Source organism: Salminus brasiliensis, chromosome 25 (genome assembly GCF_030463535.1).
Source record: "Salminus brasiliensis chromosome 25, fSalBra1.hap2, whole genome shotgun sequence".
Classification (NCBI taxonomy): Eukaryota; Metazoa; Chordata; class Actinopteri; order Characiformes; family Bryconidae; genus Salminus; species Salminus brasiliensis.
The window spans coordinates 23,011,647-23,038,654 of NC_132902.1; the positions used below are offsets into that span (position 1 = coordinate 23,011,647).

The 27,008-nt window shown below is 42.5% G+C and overlaps 1 protein-coding gene across 2 annotated transcripts in view; it reads right to left on the bottom strand.

Annotated features, from left to right (window-relative positions):
• Positions 1-27,008, bottom strand: part of crtc3 (CREB regulated transcription coactivator 3) — a 47,007-nt gene that overhangs the window by 16,943 nt on the left and 3,056 nt on the right. The window contains exons 2-5 of one of the 2 annotated variants that reach the window (XM_072671605.1): positions 20,958-21,068; positions 19,066-19,194; positions 11,023-11,084; positions 1,681-1,743 (exon numbers count right to left, since the gene is read on the bottom strand). In XM_072671605.1, the coding sequence (XP_072527706.1) occupies positions 1,681-1,743; positions 11,023-11,084; positions 19,066-19,194; positions 20,958-21,068 (365 nt within the window). The remainder of the gene's footprint in view (positions 1-1,680; positions 1,744-11,022; positions 11,085-19,065; positions 19,195-20,957; positions 21,069-27,008) is intronic. The other variant, XM_072671606.1, reaches the window with a different exon arrangement.

Consider the following 27,008-nt stretch of genomic DNA (forward strand, 5'->3'; position numbering starts at 1 on the left):
AGGGTGCCAGTGGGTTCGTGTTTACCCGCCCGGAGAGGGCTATTCGATTGGAAATCTCTCCTTCTCTACAAGGACCAGACAAGCTCTGTGTTTGTGCATTTGCACAATCTGTGTCAGCAATGGGCGCAGCTTAAAGTAGCTGTAGTCATTAAAAGAGGTGCCCATGCACATTTCGACATGTTGTGGGTATATAATAATAATAATAATAATAATAATAAGCCGTGGTCACACTAGACATTTGAGGTTTGTGTGACCAAGCGCAATGGGCATCAACTGGGGCTGAACTATGAACCTGGCCACCAAAATGTTAATGTTAGCTAACTTGAGTTGAAGTAGGAGCTCTATCTGGAGCCGAGCTTTGCATGGAACTAACTAACTACCTAAAAATGAGTAGGCTGGCTAACCCAACTCAAAAGTTTTAGGTCACCGGGCAAACAAAGCGCTTGGAGGAGGGCGCCGTGTACCCGGCTCTGCTGCATCGGCCAGCAGACACCAGTGCCAGGCCAGCATCGCACTGGAATGATGCGGAGTGCCGTATACCCACCTTGGAGAAAGCAAGGCCAATTGTGCTCTCTCAGGGCTCCAGCTGCAGATGGCTAGCAGCATGACCGGGATTCGAATTAGCGACCATAGGTCATAGTGACAGCACTTTGCTCCGCTGGACCACTTGGGGCCCTGCCTAGGAGGTCATTTAACGATTAGTATGCTATCTGACCAAATGACCTAAAAATCCAAACTGTCCCATAATTGGAAACGAAAAGATGTTTCATATTAAACAGACACCTCCTTCAGAGATCTTCAGACATGGGCCTTCACAGGTCAGCACAGTATGAGCAGATGCGTTGTACTGATAGTGGACACAGATTTGTGTGTCAAAGTTCACTGAAGTTGAACTTAATGCAAAGTTTTCCCATTCAAAATTATTCTAATTAATGTAATTCACTTAAGAAAAACCTCCTGCAGAGGTCTGGTGTGACCACAGCTTCAGCAGGACAGTGCATTAAATGACACTGCTATTAAAACCCCCTTTTTTATAAGGTTTGTATATTATTTTGTGTATTATTTAGCAAATATATGCTTTCTTTGCTATAGTTTTTAATTGTAAAACATTTGATAAAATTCTGCTAAATTCTTAAATCATCCGCTAGAATAATAATAATTCAACGGCTAATCATATAAACTGATCAAATGAACAGTGATCTACAAATCAATATCAATTTGTAACTCTTCATTAAATCACAATCATACAGCATTTCCAAGTTCATGCTTTACTCTCCAGTTGGAAGATTCAAGTCCAACAGCATGTCGAAGTTAAAAGGAAGTGCAGATTAGCAAAGAAGCCTAATCTGCGTTAGTTTGTAGATCTGACTGCCTTACCGACACAGTCACTTATTTTTGTTCTTCAGAGTCAAACAGGGATCGATACAGAAAAGGACAAAAGGGGCCATGATTAGTGATGTGCTAGCAATCATCTCGACCTTGTCAGAGGAGACCTGATCATAATCAAGAAATGGCATAATCAAGAAAAAAAGTAGAAGTGTGTGTGTGTATGTGTGTGAGTGGGGGACAGAACGTCAGTGTCTGAAAAAAAGAGAAAAAGCTACAAAGAGGGGGAAAGAAAGCCAGAAATCCAGAGCGGCTGATCTGTGACAGGAGTTCAGCAGAAGTTCAAAAGGTCACCTGTTGAGCTGTGATATTAATCTAAACCCGGGCCGTTTCTCCTCAGTCCAGGGCTGCTGCTCCCTTTGGAAACGGAAACAATCATGTGTTACTCACTGTCACACATACATACACACACACACATACAGGGCTTGGAGCTCACCCTGGCTTGGGGTTAGTAGAGGGAGATGAGCAAGAGGACACAAAGAGAGAGAGAGAGAGGGAAAGACAGAAAGCCATGGAGGCAGAAGAAAGAGTGGCGGGCTAATATGGCACGCTGCAGTAAACAGTATCCTCGGTAGGCCCTGTGAGCGCACACAAACAAAACTACACAAATCACAGCCAAGTCCCTCTTGTTAGTGTAAGTGGGGGCCAATCTTGCCCATTTACTACAGGGACCGCCACGTCTGGGAACAGAACAGAGAACAAACACAAGTGCTGCAACATCCACAGCTTCTAATGGGCTGAATATGATCAACAAACACCTTTGCAGCGGTACGGTATTGCTATAGTGATAAATGACACCACAATACATTTTTACGGAGTATATTATGGGTATTGCAAGTATGTGTAAAATACCTGAACACCTAAATGTTACAAAAATAAAGAAATAAAATATCCATAGTTTAAGCCAATTACAGCAATCTGTAACCCACAAAACCTAGAATACTGTATCTGCATAAAGTGCACAGAAACAAGCAGCCTACAGCAACCCTAAACCAGCACATCATTACATATACATTTATGGCATTTAGCTGACGCTCTTATCCAGAGAGACTTACAAGGTAACTCATATTACAGAGCTGGACCACTGTAGTGTTAGGAGTCTTGCCCAAGGACTCTGATTGGTGTAGCGCAGCACAGTCACCGGGAATCGAACCCCAGTCTCCCACATGATATGATATATGGTGGCAGATAGCTCAGTGGCAGATAGTGGGGCTATCTGTTGCGCCACACCAACCACCCCACATCATTGGAGTTCAGCTTCCACACCTCCTAGATTTATACACCAAGTCAAAGAGGTTTATTAAAGACTCCACCCACCCAAGCCACTGCCTGTTCGCACAGCTGCCCAGCGGCAGGAGGTATAGAAGCACGAAGATCAGAACCAGTCGGTCATAGACAGCTTCTACCCTCAAGCCCTTTAGGCTGCTGAACAAACAATAGTGCAGTGTACCGGTCCACAGTCCACAAGCTCTCTCTCCTCTCCATCATCACACCTCCACCCCATTGGAACATAGGACATGGAACTGACAAACCTCAAGCACTGCAGTCTCTCGACTGAAAAGATAATAAAGCAAGACCCAAAACAGAGGTGTAAAACGGGCCAATTCTGAAGCACCACTCAGGAGTAGGGTCGAGCAGAGGATGCACCAATAAGGGTGTCCATATACAAATATATAAATAATTAAAACACAGCCCAGAGAACGAGTGGGTACTAGTCGGCTGTTACATTAAGGCTGTGTTTATACTTGCAAGCTTTGGTTCATTTAAAACGAACCCCGGTGCGATTGCTCTATTAGTACGGGTCGTTACAGTAAGTGGGAACGCTGCCTTTCAAAGGTGGGTCTCGGTCCGTTTCTAAATGGACTCTGGTGCGGTTCTTTGACGTTTTAACACAGTGCTAACCAAAGGCACCTAAACGAAGCCGAGGCAGGACGTGAGGTGACAAGAGGGTTGTGTTGTAGGAGCTGGTGCAGCTAGAGTTGTGCATGGATGCATCTCCGTGCAGACCTGTCCTTGTCTCTGAGCTTCTTCTGTCTGACGCTGTACTTTGGCAGGGCTGTGTCCCAAGCCACACAGTACCACACAGTGTATGAAGAGTAGCCACTATTAGAACTGCTCAGTAAAGTAAAGACGTGTGTGTGATTTGGGATGCAGCCGCGGCAACATTACATTTTACAGCTTTGACATAAGTCGTATGTCGAGGTCATGTTTCGATATGTCAGTATGAACGCAACGCAAACCAGGGCTGAAATGTAACAGTGTACCATATTCTTAAATGGTCTGGAATAAGGGAACCGACCTACAACATCCTAAAAGGCTAACCCAGTCAACTAACTACAACCATCTGTTTAGCTAGCTAACAGCACACTATAAGAGCAACTATCTATCTGGAAAGATTGGGAATTATTGGCTACTGTGAGCCACTGTGGTTCGGTAAATCAGCCAATAAAAGCAAAGCCCCCACCCCCAACAGTCTGTTATAATGAGGTATAATAACAGGGTGGTACACATGCTTGTAAAATCACGTCTAGGTATTTTTCACACTTATCATTACTGAATATACAACGAATATTAATAGGACAAGTGTATCCAAACTTTTTGAAAGGTGTGTTTATTCATTACAGTACAAAGTATTTAAAAGTAAATGATACTAGATCAGTAATAGGCATGGTTTCTATACCCACCTACTGTCCATCCATCACACAGCTCAGATACAGAACCTGAAGCTGCAAAAAAAAAAAAGGACAATTTATCTCTTCTTGCAGCTTTAGAAAAGACTGCTGCTGCTCTCTGATTTTTCTACCACGAGTTCTGCATATTTTATCAACACGAAATCCTCTGGGGAACAGAAAATAAACAGCAACAACCCATCAGCCTGTCTACGAAGCAGGTGTGTAGAGGGCTATGTAGGCCACGGCTATTTTTGGGGGGATATCCGGGAAAAATACAATGGTTTACCAACACAACACCCAGCAGAAGAGAACCGACCAGGCTGGGCCGACTGTCCTCGCTGCCTGTCATACACTGGACATCAGCTTTGTTTCACATTACCCCGTAAAGCCTTTTTACCCCCACCCACTGAACTGTATTAGGGCTTAGCAGCACATGCCATATGGAGTGCTGAGGCCAAGCGGCCAGCCTCGTCTCCCATCTCCACAGAGATATCTGGGAGTGTAAATTAAAGATGGCACTCTCAAAATAGACACGGAGATTAAAGTCGTAGACATGAGAGGACGAGTAGGAAAATACAGAGATCCATGAGGCGAGACAACTGACCGGTCCAACCTATACAAAGCTGCCGCCCCACCGCAAGTGAGCGCCACTTGTTTTTATTCAGAGTCATTTCAGTCCAAACCGGCCACTGATCTGAAAAGCAGATGTTCTGAGGCTGGCTTCAACCCACCCCCCCTTGCCCCTCCGGCCACCAAGACACTGGACAGGCCATTTAAACGACCACATATTGGACCAGAGTCGCACTCATGTCTCTAGGACGGAATGCCTTCAAGGGTGCCCTCCCAGGAGAAGCCTGCCTAGGAAGAGTAGTGACCAAAGCAAAGGAAGGATGGAGGAGCGTGGGACTAGGAGAACAGCGATGACCCCAGAAGTGACCCAGTCCAGCTGGGCTCCACTGGGACAGCATACAGACCCTGTCCAAGCCTCAGAACCAGACCATCATCCCCCACCCCTACCCAGACTCCAGAGGGACTGCTGCTCTCCTGGGAGAACGGAGCCTTCAACAACTAAAAGCTGGAGCTCACCGAACGCACAGTGCTTGAGCTAAAATACCCATCCTCATTGCACGAAGACCTTACCCCTTTTACACTACATAAATATTCTTATCTGACTGGACTTCACAGGGTCATGCATCATTATTTTCATGTGAGAAAACGGTCCAGCAAAAATAGCAAATAGCATCAGAAATATGTAAAGAAGCAAAAATAAGGAGACTGGAATATTTGGACAAGAAGCGCTCAAGAGCTCTACATGTCGACAAGGCACTTATTAGGCATTTGCTGATGCAGTATTTATGCCCCGCTCCCAATCAGAGTCCTTCAGTATAGAGTATCTGCTCTAAACAGGCCGATATTCAATAACCAGTCATACTGCCATAGTCAACACACGCACCATTGCATTGCAGTGCATTTTAGTCCACTGTACAGTTTGTCATCGTGTAGGTTTTTCAGATTAGATCTAGTTAGAAGCTTAGTTTTACAAGCTCCCACAAGCTTCCAATACTCTGTGATACTGTGATCCCATGCATTATTCGATGTTTGTACAGCTGTTCTTGGGTGTTCCTGGTCTGAGCACCTTCACAGCTCATTGCTCGAGTTTGCAAATCTATTCTTTCACAAGCACAAACCAAAGGTTATGAGCCGAATGATAAACTGGAGGAGATCAAGTACCAGCACTGCCACATTTACAAAATACTATCAATAACACACATATATAAAAGGTGTTTGTTTTTCTATAGCATTGCTCAAAAACCATGTCAGAGTGTGAATGTGTGGGTTCAGGGGTTTAAGAAGTCAAAGTAAAGGTTCTTCACCAAATTAAGGTTCTTCATACTCTCAGTTTTTTTTTATCACAAAAATGCTTCTTTATGAAACCAAAAATGGTTCTTTTATGAAATCAACTCAAATATCTCTTTGTAGCACCTTTATTTTTAAAGTGTATCACTTTTAACTAGACCTAAACCCAGTTAAATGGTACCAGCTATCTCTTTTTTACTTACTAGGCTTCCTCAGAAAAGCATATCATAACCAAACATGGCACAATTTATCACATCATATCAATAACTATCATCACACTGCCCACTGATCTGGGCTGCCTGATACTCGGTGGAGCTGTAGCCGGGCTAGTTAAGCAAAGGCTAGCTTAGCGAGTGGCTACACATTCAAAACCACAGGAAAAAACCCCAATCAAATTCAGCTTTCTGTCGTTTTAACAGCATCGCTCGATCATTAGTCATCATCGTGTAAACACTTGTAAGTGGGCCTTTTGTCAGCCAGACAGTTTTGCTGCTAGCTAAGCTAATGCTAACCAGCTTCTCCCTCTCGGTTTAGAGCAGTTGAATATTCGTAATGATCAGACTGATGGTTTAACTTTTATTGAGTGATTGTAGTATTTGGTCCTTTTTTGGCTATAAAATAGGGGAGGATGATACGCAAAACCAATAACTTTATTGATTCCATGAGATTTGATAAGAGATTGACTTAATATAATCAATAGCCAATCCAATGAAATACGCTTGGATAAGATCAGGACATCCTTAACAGAGCCTAACTCCTCCTTCCACTGCAGTGCCGTCCAAGCACCCCGGACTCACCTTCGGACGTCTAATTCTGAACAACTGGGACAGCACAGCAAATCAAACACTTACAGAGTCCTCGAATCCCAGCAAGCTCAACATTATAACGAAAAAGGCCATCCTGTGAAGATAACCAGTGTTTACAGAGCCGTAAACGCAGTTCGGGCAGCAGAGGGTTAAAGGATAGTGTGGATTGCCTCCAGCATGTCCTGAAGTAATGCATTACAGATGTGGAGAGTGTTGTAAACATTTCCTGCTCCTCTTTCCCCAGGGACCGCACATTAGCATCTGCCTCGCAATCGAACAGGGCTCTCCACCTCCACCGCCCAAACACTGGCCTTAGCGTAGCGACTACAGCGAACCTAAAAGCCCACTGCCAACCCTGCCGTGGTAATGCTAAAACCCACAGCCCACTATTGCCCCTGCAGCAGCTACACTAACCCGAAAGCCCACTGATGTCCCAGGAGAAGCCATTACAATCCTATCAGCCTACGACTGACGACAGCTAACCTCGCTGCCCACTGCCGCATCCTCTTCCAAGTCAGACAGAGCAGAACTCTGCAGAACTGTGGCTACGTGCTCAGTGTCTGAATTCAGAGACTAAAGGATACTGCTTCTCCTGCTACTAACGGCATCGAAAATCAGACGTGGGAACGCTTGGAATATGGCTCATAAAAGCTTGGCTTAGCCTCTAGCAAACTCCAAACCATGGAGTCGAACACAATCTAAAAAATTAATTGCTTAGCCTTTAGCTCTCCTCTAACCCTTCAGTCCCTTGCTGAATATTCATTCAAGCTTTGGCAAACACACAGAATCTCAGCTCAAACTAAGACATGCTATTAACTCTTATACTGCAAACACTGTTTTTTACAGTTCTCTACACAATTTGGAATAAACTGCAGCTCCAAACTTCCCGATCTCACACTGCTGAGGGAAGTGTAATGGTCTGAATGTCAATTTGCCACTTATCCACCTTAGCCAAGCCATATTTAGTGTCCAAATGTTGCTTAAATGGTTAATATCTATGATAACACGAACCTTGCACACAAAGTCAACAGTCACTGAAATGATGTCTATAAACTTATGTCCAAAACCTTGCTCAACATACTTAAACTGCATCCATTTAGACTGGACATGGGACACGGGTTCGATCCCCAGGACCAGCCCCGACTGCTGAGGTGCCCTTGAGCAAGGCACCTGACCCCCGAGTGCACCCAGGGCGCTGAGCTGGCTGCCTTCCACTCCTGGTGAGTGTTCTCACTCCCACGGATGACTTAAATGCGGAGGCTGAATTCTGCAGCGTGATGGCGATAAAGGGGATAAAGTGGACTACTGTAGAACTCTTAACAGTTCCCCGCAAGTTATACCGCGAGTCCAAACTGTCTAAACATGTAGATGTGGTTTGAGTGGGTCGAGAGACGTTCCCAGCCTGTATTTACAAAAAGATTCGGGTGAATTTCGACTTACTGCGTTTGAAGGTATTCATAGTCTAGAACTGCAGAAGCAATAGCGGGCTCCAAACACGTCCTGACTGACAGACTATGTCAAAGATACACTCATTTTTCAAATGTTTGTGGACACCCCTTCTAATGAATGCACTTAGCTACTTTAAGTTGCACCCACTGGTGACACAGATGTGCAAATGCACACTCACAGCTTGTCTAGTCTCTGTAGAGAAGAGTACTAAACTGCACTGTCTGTCTGGAGCAGGTAAATGTGAACCTATTGGCAACATGTCTAATACCAGACGTGGGCTAGGGGGGGTTGGGGATGACGAGGTGGGGTGGTGAACATCCCGACCTCGCTGAATGCCATTAAATCCTCACAGCAATGCTCCTCCAAAATCAAGTAGAAAAAAAGCCATCCCTGGACACTAGAGACAGTAGAGAGTACTCAATCAATACCTTTGATTTCTGAAGAAACAAGGAACGAGCGGGTGTCCAAATACTTCTGACCATATAGTATAATGTGGAAAATTGTGTATATCTGATTGTTTTGATGAAGCATTCTTTAACTGCTGCAAAAATAGAGACTAAACCAGTGGTGGCATTGGGCCGTGAACTCAAAACTGAAACAGAAACCGCCACAATCAGTTGAAAAGCACAAAGCAGGAAAACCAAATAACCAAATACCACAAACACCTCGCTGCATTTGTTCAAACAGACAGCGAAACGCCCTCAGCAGGCACAGAGCCCATATTACTACTGGTCCCACTCCTGAAGGTCCTGTACAGAAGGGAAGCAAACCACTAGAACACAGTAAGAACCCAGCCTGTTGTAGGGGGGGAGCAGAAGGCAAAAGCTTGGCGGTGCACAGATCTGGCAGAATTAGTTAGTGCTGTTCGCACTGGGGGAGCACGCGCACACACACGCACTCACACATACTTGTATACTGTAGAAATAGCCACACATTCACCCTTTGAGAAAGAGAAAAAGCTGGTTAGATTAGAGAGGAAAGCTTCAGTTAGTACTGGGACTTTGCCAGGAGTTGATAAAAATAACATTATAATAACTGTATAAAATAATTCACTGAATAGTAACGAGATGCTACACATCTGAAAATACAGGACATTAATTGGACAAAATTAAAAATACATTCAACTCTGACAAAATGACATAAGTTTACAAAAGAAAGATATTAATAAAAAATTAAATATGGAGATCTGGCTACACTTGGTGCAATTCCCGCTGAATCTTGTGTTACATAATTTATCATGTAACTCAGCGCACATCCTTTTGGTCTTTGATGTAAGACCGCATGAAACGAAGCGCTTGCTGCATGTGTAATGATGGGCTTTAAGTTTGACGTCTGCATGACAGAAAAAATACCTAATAAGCTCAGCATTCCCTTCTCTCTCTGGTTGCCTCGAGCGGATCTCAAAGGCCAGAATGTGCAAGTCTATCCTCAGCGCAAGTTTGTGCTTCAGAGCTCTTCTCCTTCTTTACTTCACCTCTAATAGTTAAAACAAGGCCACCGTATCTTTAAAAACCATTAGAAAGCTATTTTAATTAGAGTGTGGCTCCTAGCGTAGGCAGCGACATGCACTGCAGCATATGGCCGTCACAGCGGCACGCCAGCACTCGGGGAACAGAAGGTCGGGCTGAAGCTACGCCGGCCAACCTGTTTTCAGGTGTAAACAGTGACAGAGGGCGTGGACTCATTCAGTTTTACAAGTCGAGCAGAGTCAACATGGAGTGTCGAGCAGTTTGCAGCGGATCGGCTGTTGGGAAGAAGCCACGTTGGCCAGTGGCCAGGCCAACATTCAAAACATGACTGTACAGAGGAGGAGCTGCATTAAGCCTTTTATTGCAGGCTGTAATTCACTCTCTGGTAAACACAAGGAGAAAAATCGGCCACTGATTATGCTTTAGCGAGACTGAACCCGGGAGAGAAAGTGCTGTTTGTGCTGGGCAGACTTACTAGTGTTTGTTTTTGGGATCTGAACCCTGCTAGAGGTTTAGACAGCTTGTGTTATGCTGCGTTGTCCTGTCCTGTGGTCCCACTACAGATATATACACACATACACGGTACTGTGCAGAAGTTTTAGGCACCTAATTATTTAAACTCATGTCTCTCAGCAGTGAGAGAGTCTTTACAGTAGAAGCTCCAGATCTCATCAGAACAAATAAAGCAGGTTTACATAAATCCAGTGAAAAGGAGAATCAAGAGCTTCTCATTCTGAAGAAAGAAAGTAGTGAGATCTTGTCGGTGAGCTAGTCTGAAGAACAGAGCTCGGTTCCTCCAGGTTTCTCCAGCACAGCGTGGAGGATGTGTTCGACTCCATCAGCAGCAGCAGCAGCAGCTCACCTGATTCACCATCATTAAGCCCTGATTTACCACCAAACCAGGTGTTGATCTGAGGAGAACTCTAAATAATACTAGACTCCATGAGAGAGGAGAACTTTGGAGATGTTCTAATGATGAACACAGTGATGGAGAACCTCCACCACTTTCTGTAGGAGTGTTATTATTAGTGTTTATTCTAATAGCAGTGATTTACTGAGGAAATAAACACAGATAAGGAGCTTTTTATTAAAATTTCTAATCACAGGTGCCTACAATTACTGCACAGTACTGTACTTGAGTGATATGCATTTAGTGTGAGCTTTTCCTTCAAGCCAACTGAATCCCTTTTTACCTGCTCCCAAAAAAAAAAACCTCATTACACAACCATTGGCGGCATCAGTTAGGATGCATATGCAAAGCACTAACGATCTACTTAATGCCCATGTGACATTTTAAACAACAACTCATTTCATCCAGTGATGGCTGCCCAGCTGAAGGCATTAATTTGTGTAGGGAACAGAGACAAGACAAGCAGGACTCACCTTCTCCAGCTGTTGTCCGGCGGAGGCGACAGGTACACTGTTCCATATGGAGAGCTCTCTGCGTGGTTTAGTCAAGGAAAACTGCCAAAGTAAACTGGAGTATTTCTCAAAATCAGACCAACACAAATTATACGCCAGCCAGTCATGCCATTAGAACGTTCCCACAGATGAAAAGCACTGATTATCTGCTACCAGTGACATCTATCAAGGGTGGGACATATATAGTAGACATCGAGTGAACAGTCAGTTTTCGGGCAAACACATGAATCTGAGACACTTTGAGAAAGTCCAGATTGTGAGGACGAGACAACTGGGTCAGAACATCTCCAAAACGTATGCAGTGGTCAGTAGCCAACCAACGACAGTATCATGGGCGCCCAAGGCCCACTGACTAATGAGATCCATTAAGATCACAACTTACCGGACTTATAATATAGGATCTGCTGATATTGCTTTTGGTGCCAGATTCCACAGCCCACCTTTCAGAGGTCGTTCAGTGGAGTCCATGCCTCGACAGGCCAGAGCTGTTTTGGTGGCCTACACAATGTTGGGCAAGTGGTTCTAATTTTATGGCTGATCAGTGTATATTCGCAATTCTCCGATTTATATAATATCATCAGTGACTGAATGATCCTAGTGCAAGACAGGGGAGTACTCTCCATGAGAAAACAAGCTGCAACTGCGGTTTGGTTTTTAAGGATCCGGATCGAAACCAAAAAACAAAGCAAAATGGAGCAAGAATTAACAAAGCGTACAAAGAAGTTACAGAACATCTTAAGTAAACATTGTTTCTTCGACTGCTGCTCTAACCAATGTTGACAATACTGACTCATCATGACGGCCTGCGCCAAATCTCTCGTCAGAGAGAACCTGAGAAAAAACAAAAACCCCTAAAGGAACACAGTGCAGGAGAGAGTCTGGCGCTTTCTCTGCTCAACATCTGCTCAGGACCGGAGCACCGACTCAGCAGTTCTTCACTGAGAGACTGGAGTCCACAAGCAAGGCTTAACCACCACAAAGCCAGCATCTTCATGTACTGACCTGGGTCATGGCACCACATGACTAACTTAACCTCCAGCATCCAAAACTGACCACTGAATTTTTCCTTTTGTGGCAAATAAACCAGACATCTGAGTCACTCTGGGTCTTTCTGGATCCTTTCTTCTCACCTCTTCTGCCTCGGTTACTTACTGTAGAAGTCTACTGTACTTTCATTTTTTCTTATTATTAGTTCTTATGTCATTTTTTTTTCTGCAGCATGCACTAAAAAGATTTAGTAGATTTAGATCAGTTACTGAGAGCCTATATTATCATTCCTGCATCCTTACTGTAAAGCATCACATTGCAGGATGTGCAATATCTGCAAAGTCAAATTATTAATTATATATACATTTTTTGATTATTATTACTTTCTTTTCTATTCTCAATTTCCCTTACACATATACCACATGTATGTATATCTGTTCAAAATCATTTATTTTAGTCCAATTTTGGATTCCCAAAGCTTATTATTAATTTCATGACCTGTTAATCACTGACTTCAGGAGAAATTTGGTAAAATTTTTATAATATCACACAAAAAAAAATATATGCAATGTCAATTTTTTCCAATATCGTGCAGCCCGACAATGTATAGGAACTGCAAAAACCTGCAGAGCAGCAAGCAGCTGATTGGATTTCAGCCCATTATCCCACAATATTTCTCTATTCATTTATTTTTATCAAATACATCATTTTGCCTCCCGGTCCTTTTTAAATATTTTTCCACTAACATTACGGACACAGGAAGCGGAGACATGATGATGCCCAAGCCAGTCTTCCATCCCTATGCACCAGACAAGAAGTAGGCAGGATAAAGACAGGGAGAGGCGAGAAGAGAGAAAGGTAGATTGGCTGATGTGAATTCAGAGAGGTTTCACAGTCGTAGTGTAACGTAAAGCCACCGCGCACCGGAAACGCTGCACTGTGCCATGTTTAACAATACCACACCATTGTTTGTAATGGAGGCCTGCACACGGACGCCGGCTCTGCACGTCAGCGCACATAGGGGCTACATGACTTCAAGCACTTTCAAATTCCTTGGCGCGCCACAACGCGCCACGCAGCATTTTCAGAGTCCTGCATTAAACTAAAGCCACATAGAGACAACAGAAAGCCACAGTAGCAGCCAGGCTTTTGGTAAACAAACAAATGCCACGGCCAGGTTGACTTAGCTAATGTTAGTCAAGTCAAATTTATTAGTATAGCGTGGTAGGAGGGTGTGCCGCTGGTCTGGCATGGGTGGTGGTGGGTGGGGGGCTTGCTGGTCGGACCGGTGGGGGGCAGCTGGTCTGACGCAGGCAGAGGGGACCTCAGCGGGCAGTCTTCCAGCAGGTCCGGCTGGGTGGCTGTTACTAATGTCACTATTCTAGCCCTGTACAGCTCGTATGTTTCAGCTCAAATAAATCTGTATTTTATCTATTATGTCATATTTAGTCATTTTAGTATCTTTTCCAGCAAACCCTCTTGAACACTGTTGTGTCTGTACTTAAAAAAGCTAAATATCATGAGATATTAGCTAGATGATGTTAGCTAGGTATAGGCAGCAGAGTGAAAATACATTTCTCCAACAAACTACTAATGAGGGAAGACCTTGTGCAGAAGACCACGAGTCCTCGTCAGCAACTGGTTCAAGGGTTAGCATTTCAGTTTTAGCTCAGTGACTCATGTGAAGGGGCAGCCTCTGACTATTTTCACATATGAACTTGGGGAAACGTCTAGAGAATCAGGTCCACCCAATGTTCATAGCTACCCTTCCACACATTAGCGAGCGTACTTGCGGAGATTTCTTTTTTTTTTTTTTTTTTTTTTACAGGCGTTCTCGCTACAGGAAATATTCGGCATGGTTTAGGCAAGGGACGGTACCCTGCGTAGCACATGGAGGCACGACAGAGGGCAAAAAGTTTGCTGTGTGTTGATTACAGCCAATCAAAGATGGCGGACGAGGCTACAGACTGCTGAGGTCATCAACAAGCCAACTGTGAATTCTCCAGAAAACTACCTGCTCTTTTCACACATTGGACTTTGTACTAGAGAGCTGTCAGGATAAAGTCCAGGTAATGTCCGGTACTACTGATTTGGACATTTGCAGCCTCACATATATTCCTCTGGGTAATGTCCGGAAACGTACTGGCTTACTGCACAGATGTTACAGGGGATTCTGTCACTTTCAAGACACAGAAACAGACACTAGCTATTATTTTTAAATAATAAAACGGTTGAAAACAGTTTAAAAACGTATCTAATTAAATTAATATACAAACATACTAAACGTTTTTTTGTAACTTTTACGGATATTGAAATATTAAAATGAAATGAGTCGGAATGTAAAAGTATATCTAAGTACTGCACTTTTCCCATTTTGCCTACCCTTGGAGCAGACTACCAGTTAGGGAAAGACATGGTCGGTGGAGAGATTTGCTGAGTGTTTACCACAGCTTGCTTAATCTTGGCAAATACAGCTGAATTGATTTGTGAAAAGAAAAAAAAAGCCACAAGCCACTGTGAGAAACATCTGGTGCTGAAGGGGAAAGAACCCCCCCACCCCGACCCATCCAAAAAAAAAAAAAAAAAACACAGTAAAGTCGAGTTTTGGCTGTTCGAGGTTTGAGAGGTCAAAATCATTCAAGAGAAGTAACTTTAACATGACGCTACTTTTCCTTTGACTTTTGTATTGGAGGGCTCATCTTAAAAACTTCAAAGCTTTACAAGAGTTTACGGTGTTTCACACAGGAAAACTTTGGGATTTGCACAGGATTGTGGGAATTGTAGTGTGGGAGTGTATCGTATTCACATGTCTCCAGTTATTCTTCATCTCTTATTAAAACTGTTTGCGGGGAAGCGACAATAAACATCAATAAATAAGTCTTCAACATTCGTAACTTAACGTGACACCACTTTTTCTTTGGCTTTTGTATTGATCTGTTTCGATTGGAGGGCTCATCTTAAAAACGGCAAAGCTTTACAATCAGCTATTTTTATCCCCCACTTCTTAACCCCGCAGTGAAAGATGGACAGCAGCAGTGTAACAAATTATACAGTACGAGGACATACAGTGGACAATTTCAGGACAAGAAATTCTTCCCTCTAATATTCCATCCAGCATTTCTGCTGACCAATACCTGGTATCAGATCAGTGCAAACTTCATCTGTATGGAGTGTAGTCTATACAGGTGAGACCGAACAACGTACTGAAAGGTCATGGTGCAGACGGCAGGGGCGGTACAGCTCAGCGTGCCGAGTCCCATGGAAACGACACTGTATGCAGTAAGCTATATACGAAACACCTACAAGCCGGACGAAGAGTGACGAATGTATTGCGGGACGGAATTTCACAACCACAAATTTCACACTGGAAAACTTTGGGATTTGCACAGGATTGTGGGAATTGTAGTGGATTTATGAGTGTATTGTATTAACGCGTCTTCAGTTATTCTTTATCTCTTATTAAAACTGTTTGCGGGGAAACGACAATAAACATCAATAAATAAGTACTTCAACATTCTGCCTTCTTCCATCTTCATTCGGCTCATTAAATCATGGTGGATTGGACAAGGAAGGTATGTCAGCGCTGTTAGACAACTAGGGTAGGCTATGAACATGCTAATGTTAACACACTATAACTGTACAACTGTAACTTGCACTAATGTCTGTTCAAAGACAATGAACTCAAGCCTTTTTGGGAGTATGTGTGGGTCATTGCACTGACCTGTAAGGTCCAAACGCAGTGTGAACTGAACTGTGACTTCTGTATACCCTTAGACCTCCAGTCGCCACAACTGAGCAACAGAGATGAACAGAAGAAAAATGTGCTCGTTAAAATAAAACAGCAAACTGATGCAAGAAGATGCGATCCCACTTTACCGTCCCAAAGAACTAGACTGGTTATATAACATGGGACGGTAGAACGGTTCCTATTACAGCATAGCCTAATTCTTAGTACGTACTGCAGGAAATCCATCACCGTATGTCATTTAAGGAGCAATATGATCCGACTCTCCACTGAGACGACACTGTGCCTCAGTCCTTAAAGAGCACACAGGCAGAGCTTTGAACAACAGATCCCGCAGTTCTTACAATAGCCGCGGTTACAATCACAAAGGCCTCCAACCGCTCGAAGAATAAAGCCCGCTGCTGCTCCCCGCACGAGATCACTCTGTCGCACACTGCCCTTTTATAACGCTGCAGTCTTCGTAACTCTCGTTCTCGGTTTGTCTGTAAATGCTTGAGCATCAGAAGAGACTGGGCAGTTCTAGCACAGCCCCAACATCATTAACTATGGATATGTTCCCAGCACTGTTTATAGATAATTCAAAACCTGGACGTGCTTCATGGCTTCAAAGACAGAAACAAGCAATTCTGGACTGAAGCACAGTCAGCATCTCAAGCAGCTTCGTCCAACATCTCGGTGAACCTCAAGTTATCTAGCATGGAGAGTGTGTGTGTGTGTGTGTGTGTGTGTGTTTGTGGTCATCCTAATACACTGGAGCTAGTTTCTAAACATTATTTGATACTATTTTAACATTGAGAACAGGGGTGCCTAAACTTCTGGGCTTGAGGCTGGGTCAAAAAGACTGGATAGGGCAGTAATCTTAATTGTACACCATGTTTTGTTGCTAAAATGCTTTGAAATACAAATCTACAAGTAAAATAAGAATTCGAGAACAGTTTATAAATAGAATAGAAACTTGTCACTGACACGTAAAAACCTCACATTGCAATTTCTGTAGCTTTTCACTGTATGGCGTAATGTAATTCTGGCATCTATCCATACATTGTGTGATAGAACAGGACCAACAGAAACTGAATAACTTGGAATAAAATCTTTTTACACCAACTTCCAATAATGGTTAAGAAGGATTTCTCCTTAAATTTGTCATTTTTAAAACACAAGGTTTTTGTGCGACAGTAAGGAGACCTTGGCTCTCTCAATGGAGCGGAGGGTGTGGTTTTGGTAACTTTCTGGAGGGCCTTCGAGACCCTCCAGGGCATTTTGAGCAGATATACTATTTTTGTTATACATCAGTACTCTCCCCCGATCACATGTACTGCTCCAGAGGAGACATACACCCTGAGGACTGACACATGCTCAACCAGCCACCGCCAATGCAACCTAAGCATTTGGACGAAAGCACCAGGTACCCATCTCTCATGCATCGGCTAGCAAGACACCAGCGTTGATGTGGGAAGAGAGAATTTCTCAGGCTCTGGTCGCTGGGAGCATGGCAACCTGGCATTCAAACTATATGCTATACTAATTACTTAATTCCTCAAATTACATTCCATCATTTTTCTGGTTGTTCCTAAGGTAAAGGGGGCCAGGTTTTCTTTGCATTTCCACAAAACAAGACTGTACATAACAACCACCTGTCTTAGAGGGATTTAAGAACCGTAAAAAATAGACCACACCTTATAGTAAGCCTCGCTAATTACTGAATAGTTGCACATTAATAATCCATGCAACAGTAATTGAACTACTGGTGATGGTACAGGTACTGGTTACTTTTACTGTAGTAGTATAGCTTCTGTAAATGCATATAGGCTAAGTAGCAACTTTAGATTGGACAATCCATCACCGTATGTCATTTAAGGAGCCAACTGATCCGACTCTCCACTGAGACGACACTGTGCCTCAGTCCTTAAAGAGCACACAGGCAGAGCTTTGAACAACAGATCCCGCAGTTCTTACAATAGCCGCGGTTACAATCACAAAGGCCTCCAACCGCTCGAAGAATAAAGCCCGCTGCTGCTCCCCGCACGAGATCACTCTGTCGCACACTGCCCTTTTATAACGCTGCAGTCTTCGTAACTCTCGTTCTCGGTTTGTCTATGAATGCTTGAGCATCAGAAGAGACTGGGCAGTTCTAGCACAGCCCCAAGATCATTAACTATGGACATGTTCCCAGCACTGTTTATAGCAAATTTCAGTACCTCTTTCTGAATATGGGATGAGAGCTGTGTAATAGGGTGATCACACATGTTATATGCTGTAGTACTGTAATGCATCTATAACAATAAAAAATAAAAAACAAGCAGTTACACTGTTTAACGACCCAATCAGTGACACTTCACATTACAGTACATAAGCAGAGCACAAGGCCATGCCCTGTTTATTCAGCAATACCTATTGCACAGCAAGTGCACTGTGACCAATGTAAATAAAACCAATGTATTTATTACTACTGGATTTGTATTCCACTGTTTTGAGGTACATACAGATTACACTTTATTTACTACTGCAGTACCTCCCTTAACACTGCTCATAATTCCATTGCTCACTATTCTGCTGCCCATGTAAACTTCTACCTGCAAATATATGTTCTGCTGCCTGGAAGACGGTCAATTGTCTTTATACACTTGTATAATGACAATAAACTCTCTCTCATCTTAATTAATTGAACAAGACACTTCATATAACATGAGAACAAAATATCTTCACCTCACAAAGGGTTTAACTTCCAATCAGTGCCACATTTCTGTTTAAGTGAGTACTTTTCACAGCTTTTCTCTTCTGAAGGTCAAGTTACACTGTCATTTCAGTCCAATTAGCCTTTCTGCGCCTCTTATAACATCATCACAGCTATTTCGAACAGCAAAACTAGAAAAGACACAAACATACAGGTCAATATAAAGCCTGGCTATTTCACTCCCACAATAATATACTTTCATGGGAGCTGCACAGTATAATGATACAGTGAAGACCATCACAGGGCCTAGGGCCTTACAAATGGCTGCCCACACAAACAAATGTCAACCTGCACACATGCATACACCCAAATACTCTCACACACACACACACACACACACACACACACACACACACACACACACACACATGCATAAAGCCTGTTTAGAAAACTGAGCTCCTAGACAAGTTTCAAGGATGGAAAAAGAAAGAAAACAAGAGACTAGGACGGAGACCCTAGGAAGGAGCTCGCCTTTCTATGGTGAATGTTAGCAATCAGGCCTACAGAGACGCTAGTTTTCTTGGCAGGTAAAGGATATTTGCCGTCCATGTTTGTCGATAGGTCTGCGATGTGGCGAGTTAATGCGGTTGCGGTCCCGTTGGACTCTCTCCACCAGACCATGGTGCCTGGTCCCTCTCACCGAGTCAAGACCAGAGGGAAACGCGCCCTGAAAAGAGGCATGAAGAAAGGATTAGAAAGTATCATGGATTTTAATCTACATACACAGTTATGTCTGAGAAAACAGAACACCCATTAAAAAACCTCTGTCTTTAACATATTTAAACATGTGGACATTTGATCTTCACACAAACGGTCACACAGACTTCACATCCAGTGGTCTGCATTTGGGCTGACCTCGTTAGGACAGCCTGACCTGAGCTGACCTCACCAGACTCACCTGCATCTACAACCTTCTTTCTGAAGGCAAACTATGCTAAGGTCCCGTCCACACGTGTCTGGATATGTTTAAAACAAATATTTGAAACAATTTCCCTCCATTTCTGACAATGTTTCCGTCCACATAGAGACAAAAACCCTTGAGTGCATGAGTGTGCTAGCCCTGTACGGGGCGACAGTACCTCATAAAAGACAGACATGACAAAACACCACGAAGAAGAAAGGAAAGGAAGGGAAAATGACACTCTGCTCCCTATGTAGTGTACTATACACGTCACAGAATTACGGATTAACAATCTAAACAGGGCTTTATTTATTTGTATTAGAACAGTATTAACAGTTATCCATATGAGAAAAGCTGAAATCTGGTGCTGCCTGCATGTAGACATTGTAGTTTTCTGACTTATGTAGTTCACTACATAGGGAGTAAGAAGGAATTTGAGATCCAGCCATAAACATGCATGCGTTGTGACGTCAGCATGGTCATAAATCTCTGGTCTCCCCGTCCACACGACAACATTGAAAACCAGGTTTTCAAAAATCTACACCTTGGAGAGCAGCATTTTCGCATGGACGGGAGGCCAAAACACAGGCACCTCACCTCAGTTTTTAAAAATATTCAAATATATAAATATATATACATATATAATGTAAGGTGCCCTAATTTCCTAGAACAGTATTTCTATAAATGACTACAATTATAATTATATTCTTTCTATAGTATTTATTTTATAAATGATATATATTTATTCAGTACATGATTATGGTTATTGCCTTAATCTCTCAATATTGTTCAAATAAAGATCAAATGTCCATATATTTAATAATTAAAATAATTTACACACACACAATATATATATATATATATATATGTTTTTAAATTATTTTAATTTTTAAATATATGGACATTTGATCTTCACATATACACACACACACACACACACACACACACAAATAAAATATATATGGCAAAGAATAAAATAAAAAGGGTAAAAAGAGTGAATGTCCAAACATGTTTGTGCAAACTATGCAAATGCAAATTAGATAAATAAATAAAAACAACCATTCAGCCTTATTTTTCCACCCAAGTGAGCAGACTACTCGAAAGCATGGTTTTACCTCACTAGATTCGGTTTCTGATGACAGCCTGTAATCTAGGGATCTGTGCCCAAAAGCTGAAAAGCACCTTTATTCACTGCAACAAGAGCACTTTCACCTGGAGATACACAACACTACTCTCCACGGGGGACCCAAACAGATACAGTTGTTCAGCTCTTGGAGCGCTCTGCCGTATCAAGTTTAGCACTGGGCTTCACCGGCCACTAATCGAGTGCGCCAACTGAGGTCTGACTCGAGGGGGGGGGGGGCCACACCGGTCTTCGTTTCATTACATGGACAAGACTCGCAATTACCATCTCGAACAATGTTTATGTAAGTGTAGCAAAGAAAAAGATACTAAGCTTATCTTTTTCTAAATGAGTGCATCGAGCTTGACTGACTTGGCTTAGATAAGGAGGAGTGCAGTCTATTTACCTGGAAGTCGGTGCTGGCGTTGCCTATCTGGTTGACATTGGGAAGGGAACCTCCGTAGTACTGGGCGCGGTTCTGAGACAAACGTAGCTGTTGAATCTTCTGAAACTGGACCTTTAAGAGAAATTGAAGAAGTGAGATTTGAGATTATAATGGGCTTTAGAAGTTAAAGTGTTAAATATATTAAATACATAATACAGTATTTTTATTTAAAAAATGATATAATACAAAGCTTAAAAAAAATGTAACTCCTTCAATTAAATTAATACTGTAAATTGCTATATTCTTCAGTGTTTAAACCCATACATACAATTTTAAAGATGATCACCTGCCATTGTATCATTTGGAATCAATTATTATGATACTACACTTTCCAATAGTATCAAATATGCTGGGATTGGGACAGCTGTGCTTAAAAACTAAAAGTACTTTACACGAGGAACTGAAGTGAGACTTCATTACCAGGCATTTGTCAATAAACTAAAAGGTCAATACACACAATGAGAACAGAAATTCTTAGAAATGGCTAAAGTAATTCAGTTTTAGGTACACTGAGGCCTGGCAAGAGGACAATGTAGGTTTTGTTCAGTCTAAGGTAAACATGTAAATTATCAATTCTGATCAGGAATAAGCAAATTGGCGTACACTCCTTCCTCACACTAAGCAAAAGGCCAAAATTTGAATCTCAAAGACTGACCTCATTTAATATTATCAATGGGTGAAGACTGTTTTGTCTTCGTTTAGTAGACTAGCGCTACATCACAACGTGCTAGTCAACGGCATGTGTTAACTCAAAGCTCTCATTCTGTGCAACCAGGGGATGAGTCAGAGGTTTTTGCTGGTCAGTCATTAGTTCTGGATTGCAGTTGTCAGGCGAGTTTCTTCCCTTAAGCAAATACATGGGCAGAGTGCAGTGTCCGCAAGGGACTAACTGCAAATGCTTGTGATTCTGGGAGTTCTGCACCACAGTCTTACATCGTGTGTAGGTCACACCAAGGGAAATATCCATTTTGAACAATTGGGAATGAATATGTAAATAAGTAGGGATGATCTCTGAACCATATCAGTATGGGCAGATCCTTTCTTTAAAACAATGAGCAGCATCGGACAGACTTAACTGATCTTTCAAAGACAGATTTGAACGTTCAGGCATTTGCATTTATAAATAAATAAATGCCATAAATAAAATGCTATATTTCTCTGCAATGCTAATCCTGGTTCATTTACATTTTATAAAAACCCGATTATGTATATACAAAAAATTCAGATCTCCAAAATCTGTGTAAAATGATTTTATTTGAAGTCATTTTGGAGCATTTCTATTGATCAATACACCATGTAATTTTGACACAATGTAAAGAATGACCGCCAGATTCACATTATGTCAAAAATCAAAGAGCAGCAAAAATGGAGATACAAGGTTTTTCCAAAACCAATGTTATTGGTCAGAAGTGTTCATGAAAAATCCTGAATTTAGCAACAGGAACAAAATTCCCAAATTCCAGTGCATTCCTGAGATCTACAATCAGTTTAACTCATATAAGGCAACCACTTATTCATCTACGAGAGTCGATCCATACGAACCAATGACTGTAGAAAAACATAAACACTGTGTGTCCTTTCGAAATGAAGGCACCATGTTGTCAAATTTTCAACCACATCCTGCACAGTAGAGACCAGAGGCGTAACCAGACTCGCCTACTCATTTCCCCAGACCAGACGTGTCTCAGACCACCTTCACTGAGCTTCCAGCGCAGAGGTTTGTCCAGCAAGTGGAATGTCTTCACAGTAAAATTGCAGTTCATGCAAGTTGCACTACAACGCCGCTACTCCATGTAAACAACAGAACAACCAGTCTCTTCCAGCCATGGCTGTCAATCACTTTATTCCTACGTGCAACCCCGCCTTCTTGGGGAAAACTGGGGAAAACGAACTGCTGGAAGGAGGAGGAGAACAAGATGGAAAATAGACCATTTTGTCATTGAAACATATGGTGATGGCAGAGCTACACATCATGCAACCAGCCAGCAGAGGCCTTCTAATAAAGATAGGAAGAACAGTGTAGAAAGAATATTCTTATTAATAGCAGTTAATTTTTTTCTATATAGTTCATTTTTTTAAGTATCATTTAATTTTTATATATATAAATTAATCTAATGTATGTAATGTAAGTCTTTTAGGACCTTCTACATTGTTCGTTCATCAGGATTTGATTAAACGATGTCAGAAAAGCAGCTGGGACTGTCATTTCCATGTACACCAAGTCCCGGGGTTTGTCTTTCAGGAGGCAGTTTAAAGGCACACATGAAAAAGGCACAGATTTATCCCTCAGTTAACATATTTAGCAAGCTGGGGCAAATAATCAGAGCTTAGGTAAGAGTACAATCGCAAGCCCACTGCTGATGGAGGAAAAAGCTACTCACTCTTCCTTTGCACTTTTCAGAGAACTCCAATTTCAGCCTAATGAACCTTTAGGGTACTTCTATTCTACAGCTCAGTGACTGGATCAGAGAATGTTTCCCATTTGTATGTCAGCCAAATGGTGTACTAACGTCTCTAAGATCATATCAATGATTATTACACAGAATCTGATCAGTTATTGTTGGATCTGCAGTTAACAGTTTACCTCAGAGCCCATCAGTACCAGAGCTCCAGACTACTGTACTCACCAGCCTTTGCTAAAGCTTAGAAAGCTGGGGTCAGAGCGCAGGGACAGCCTTACTAAATGGGCCCCAACAGCGGCCTGGGTATTGAACCCATAACCCTGCGATCAATAACCCAGCACTGTAACCACCAGATTACAGCCCAAAAACATTGTTATAATCTGTTTAGTGACAAATTACTTCACGGAGACCTGAGATCAGTGGACTTCACAAAGAGCTGCAACTGAGACCAACTGGGTCGTCATAAAGCATCCCTGCAGGTTTTACAGCAACCAAATAACATACTGTATCAATTAGGCAGATTGCAAGTAGGTTTGCTAAGTGTTGAGTCTAGGGGTTTCTAACAGGGACAGAGTACTGTGTTGTGGTCGTAATGATGCATACTGTGATTATAACATGGCTTGCAATATATTAGAATTACACTTGTGGGCTCCACATGACTCGTTTTTAGCGTTATTGCGATGAGAGTTTACACAATATACGCAGTGTTAAGGGCTGCGATGACAGAACGGATCAAATTACCTCACGCGCCGAGCCAGAGTGACGTGATTCGTTTGGTGGGACTGTAGTGCTTTCCGATATGGGAATTTTTCAATATGGGGTTTGAACCATGTTCTCCTGAGAGTAACACTCAACCATTTGGCTAAATAGGCAATTATAAAACCAATCAGAACCGCTCTACACTAAACTGTGCTTCGTTACGAAGCCTGCAAAAATACTTTAGGTTATGATTTCTCTCACTCCCAGAATATAAACCCCATCAGAACAGTCAGAATTATGCATAATCAGAATTATGCTGATACAGTCTAAAGGAGGGCAGCATGATATTTCTAACATGTTAAATTGTATTGTGATTAACAACATGCTCGTCTAGACATACGGTAGACTTCGGCAGTATAACGAGCGACAGCATAATTAGCCCTGTTTAATTAAAGACAGTGTCAAAATATCATGATGCATATTATTTATTGTAAAAAATATACCACAATGTTAGATTTCTACCAGATCGCTCACCCTTGCTATAGTCACAACACACCTGCATCAGGGAGTACCTGGCCACCAAACACACTAATCTTGTAGGTTTTTGGCCAGAATTACAGATTCAACAGCCTTATCAGCTTAATCAGATTGTTTGATTGTACTCGGTCAGGAGTTCCCAACATCAGTCCAACCAACATCAAAGTACAAAGTAGCATCCGATCAAACTGTAGACTCTTACTGGACTGCCTTCATCTGCAGGTTTACAACTGGCATCCCTGAGCTACAAAGAAGACCTGCTCGACAGACCATCACAATCTTCTCAAAGGCCTCCAGACTCCTCCTTCTGCTCTGTGATTTCATCATTAGTGAATTCTGACAGAATAGGAGTTGATGTCGCTAGTTCCAAGTGTGACTGATCTTGCACAGGAAGTGAGACTAGTGAGATCATTTTAGTGAAATAAAAATATATATATTATAAAAATAAAATAAATATATGAAATATTGTGTTCAGGAATGGTCTACTCTTGCCTGTTTCATCAAGGGTGCTTTCACAAGGACCTTCTGTCTTTTCACTTTGTCCAAATCAAAACAGCAGGTGCTGTGAGCCTCGGCCCAGACCAACTGAACCATGATTTGGTTGGTTTGCAACACTTTCTGGATGGTTCGGATTTCCAGACCAATTACATGAAGTTGAGGCCGGCTATCGTCACCCATTAAACAACAGAAGGCAACTTCTATTCGACGCACATCCTTTTACAACCTGGTTTATGTAAGTATAGGAAGATATAGCCCACGTATGCGATTACGACTGGACATAGCAATGTTCTTTAGTGCGCTCAGTCACTAAACTGCAGTGTAAAACCCAAACAACCAAACGTATACAACGCAGCAAAGCTAAGAACCTTGGTCCGGACTTTCAGGTGTGAAAAAGTCCTTAGAGACATACAAGTAACCCTACAAATTAGGCAGCAAGTGAACAGTCTTGAAGGTGCTGAAGGTGCTGCAGAAAGACAAGAAGCAAACTGTGACGGCTAGATGACTGGATCAGAACATCTCCAAAACATAAGGCATATAGGTATATATACATAAAGGGGTGTTTTGTAGGTATGCAGTGGTCAGCACCTACAAAAAGTGTGCCAAGTAGGGACCAGGATCATGGGTGCCCGAGGCTAATTGATGCTCATAGAGGCCCTACCTCACACCTCACACTAACTAACGTTAGTCTTTTTGCCTCAGATACCACAGGACTCCTTCAAAGGTCTTGTGGAGTCCATACCTTGATGGGTCAGAGCTGTTTCAGTGGCGTGAAGCGGACCTATGCGGTATTAGACAGGTACTTTTAATGTTATTGGTGTATTCAGGCTACATCGCCCACTTATAAACACTAGTCCAGTGAAGGCGGACAGTGTGATTATGATTAATAAAGGATATACTGTGCAGCCTTAGTTTCTTATTTAATTGTGGCGTCATAAAAGACATTCATTCAGATTAATTTAAGAGATAAATTAAGTGTGTGTGTGAGAGTAGAGTAACAAAGGACAGTGATCCCACTGATCCGGCAGGGCCACGGGCATTTCCTCCAGGACTTACTCCAACTTAGCCAATGAAGCATGGCTGTTCAATGAGCTTATCACTGAACCTAGATGTACACACACACACACACACACACACACACACACACACACACACACACACACACACACACACACAAACACGTGCCTGCATACTGGGGGCTGAGCCAACACAGCCAATCAAAAGCCAACTACAGATCAGTATTAAGCAACTGGGAAGGTTCAGGGAAGGTCCAATACTTCTGGAGTACCCCGTCCCCACACTTTTCAGTACGGCCCGTCCCAAACACCCCTGATCCAACTAATCAGTCAATCAAAAAGCCATTCCTGAGTTTAGATGGGCATGTTACAGAAGGCATGGGCCATAGAACAGTAGCTGTGCCCTATTCACTATATAGTGCACTATTTTGGGGTTCCCCCTTCTTTTTTTTTTCTTCTTCTCGGCATTGCTAAACTGTTAGTACGCTGTAACAATCCCACAATGCACCGCAATATTGCTTACGACGCACACTAAACAGACATTGAATACCCATAATTATTTGCATCGCTTGGTTTGAAGATTCACACACAGCCGGAAGGCCGACCGTCAGACTGTTTATGCGACTCACTCTCAGCACTGCTCGCTCGCTCACTCACTCACATACACACACACACACACACACACACACACACGTCCGAAATCGTTCACTACCTTGACGAATTCTGCTCCCTATAGAGGGATCTAGATTTCCGCATGTAGGGGACAGTGAACAGGTCACCGTTTAGGACACAGCTAGTTTAGTTAGTGATATACAAACACTATAGACCGCATTAGGAGGACAGGGAGACACAGCCAGTCA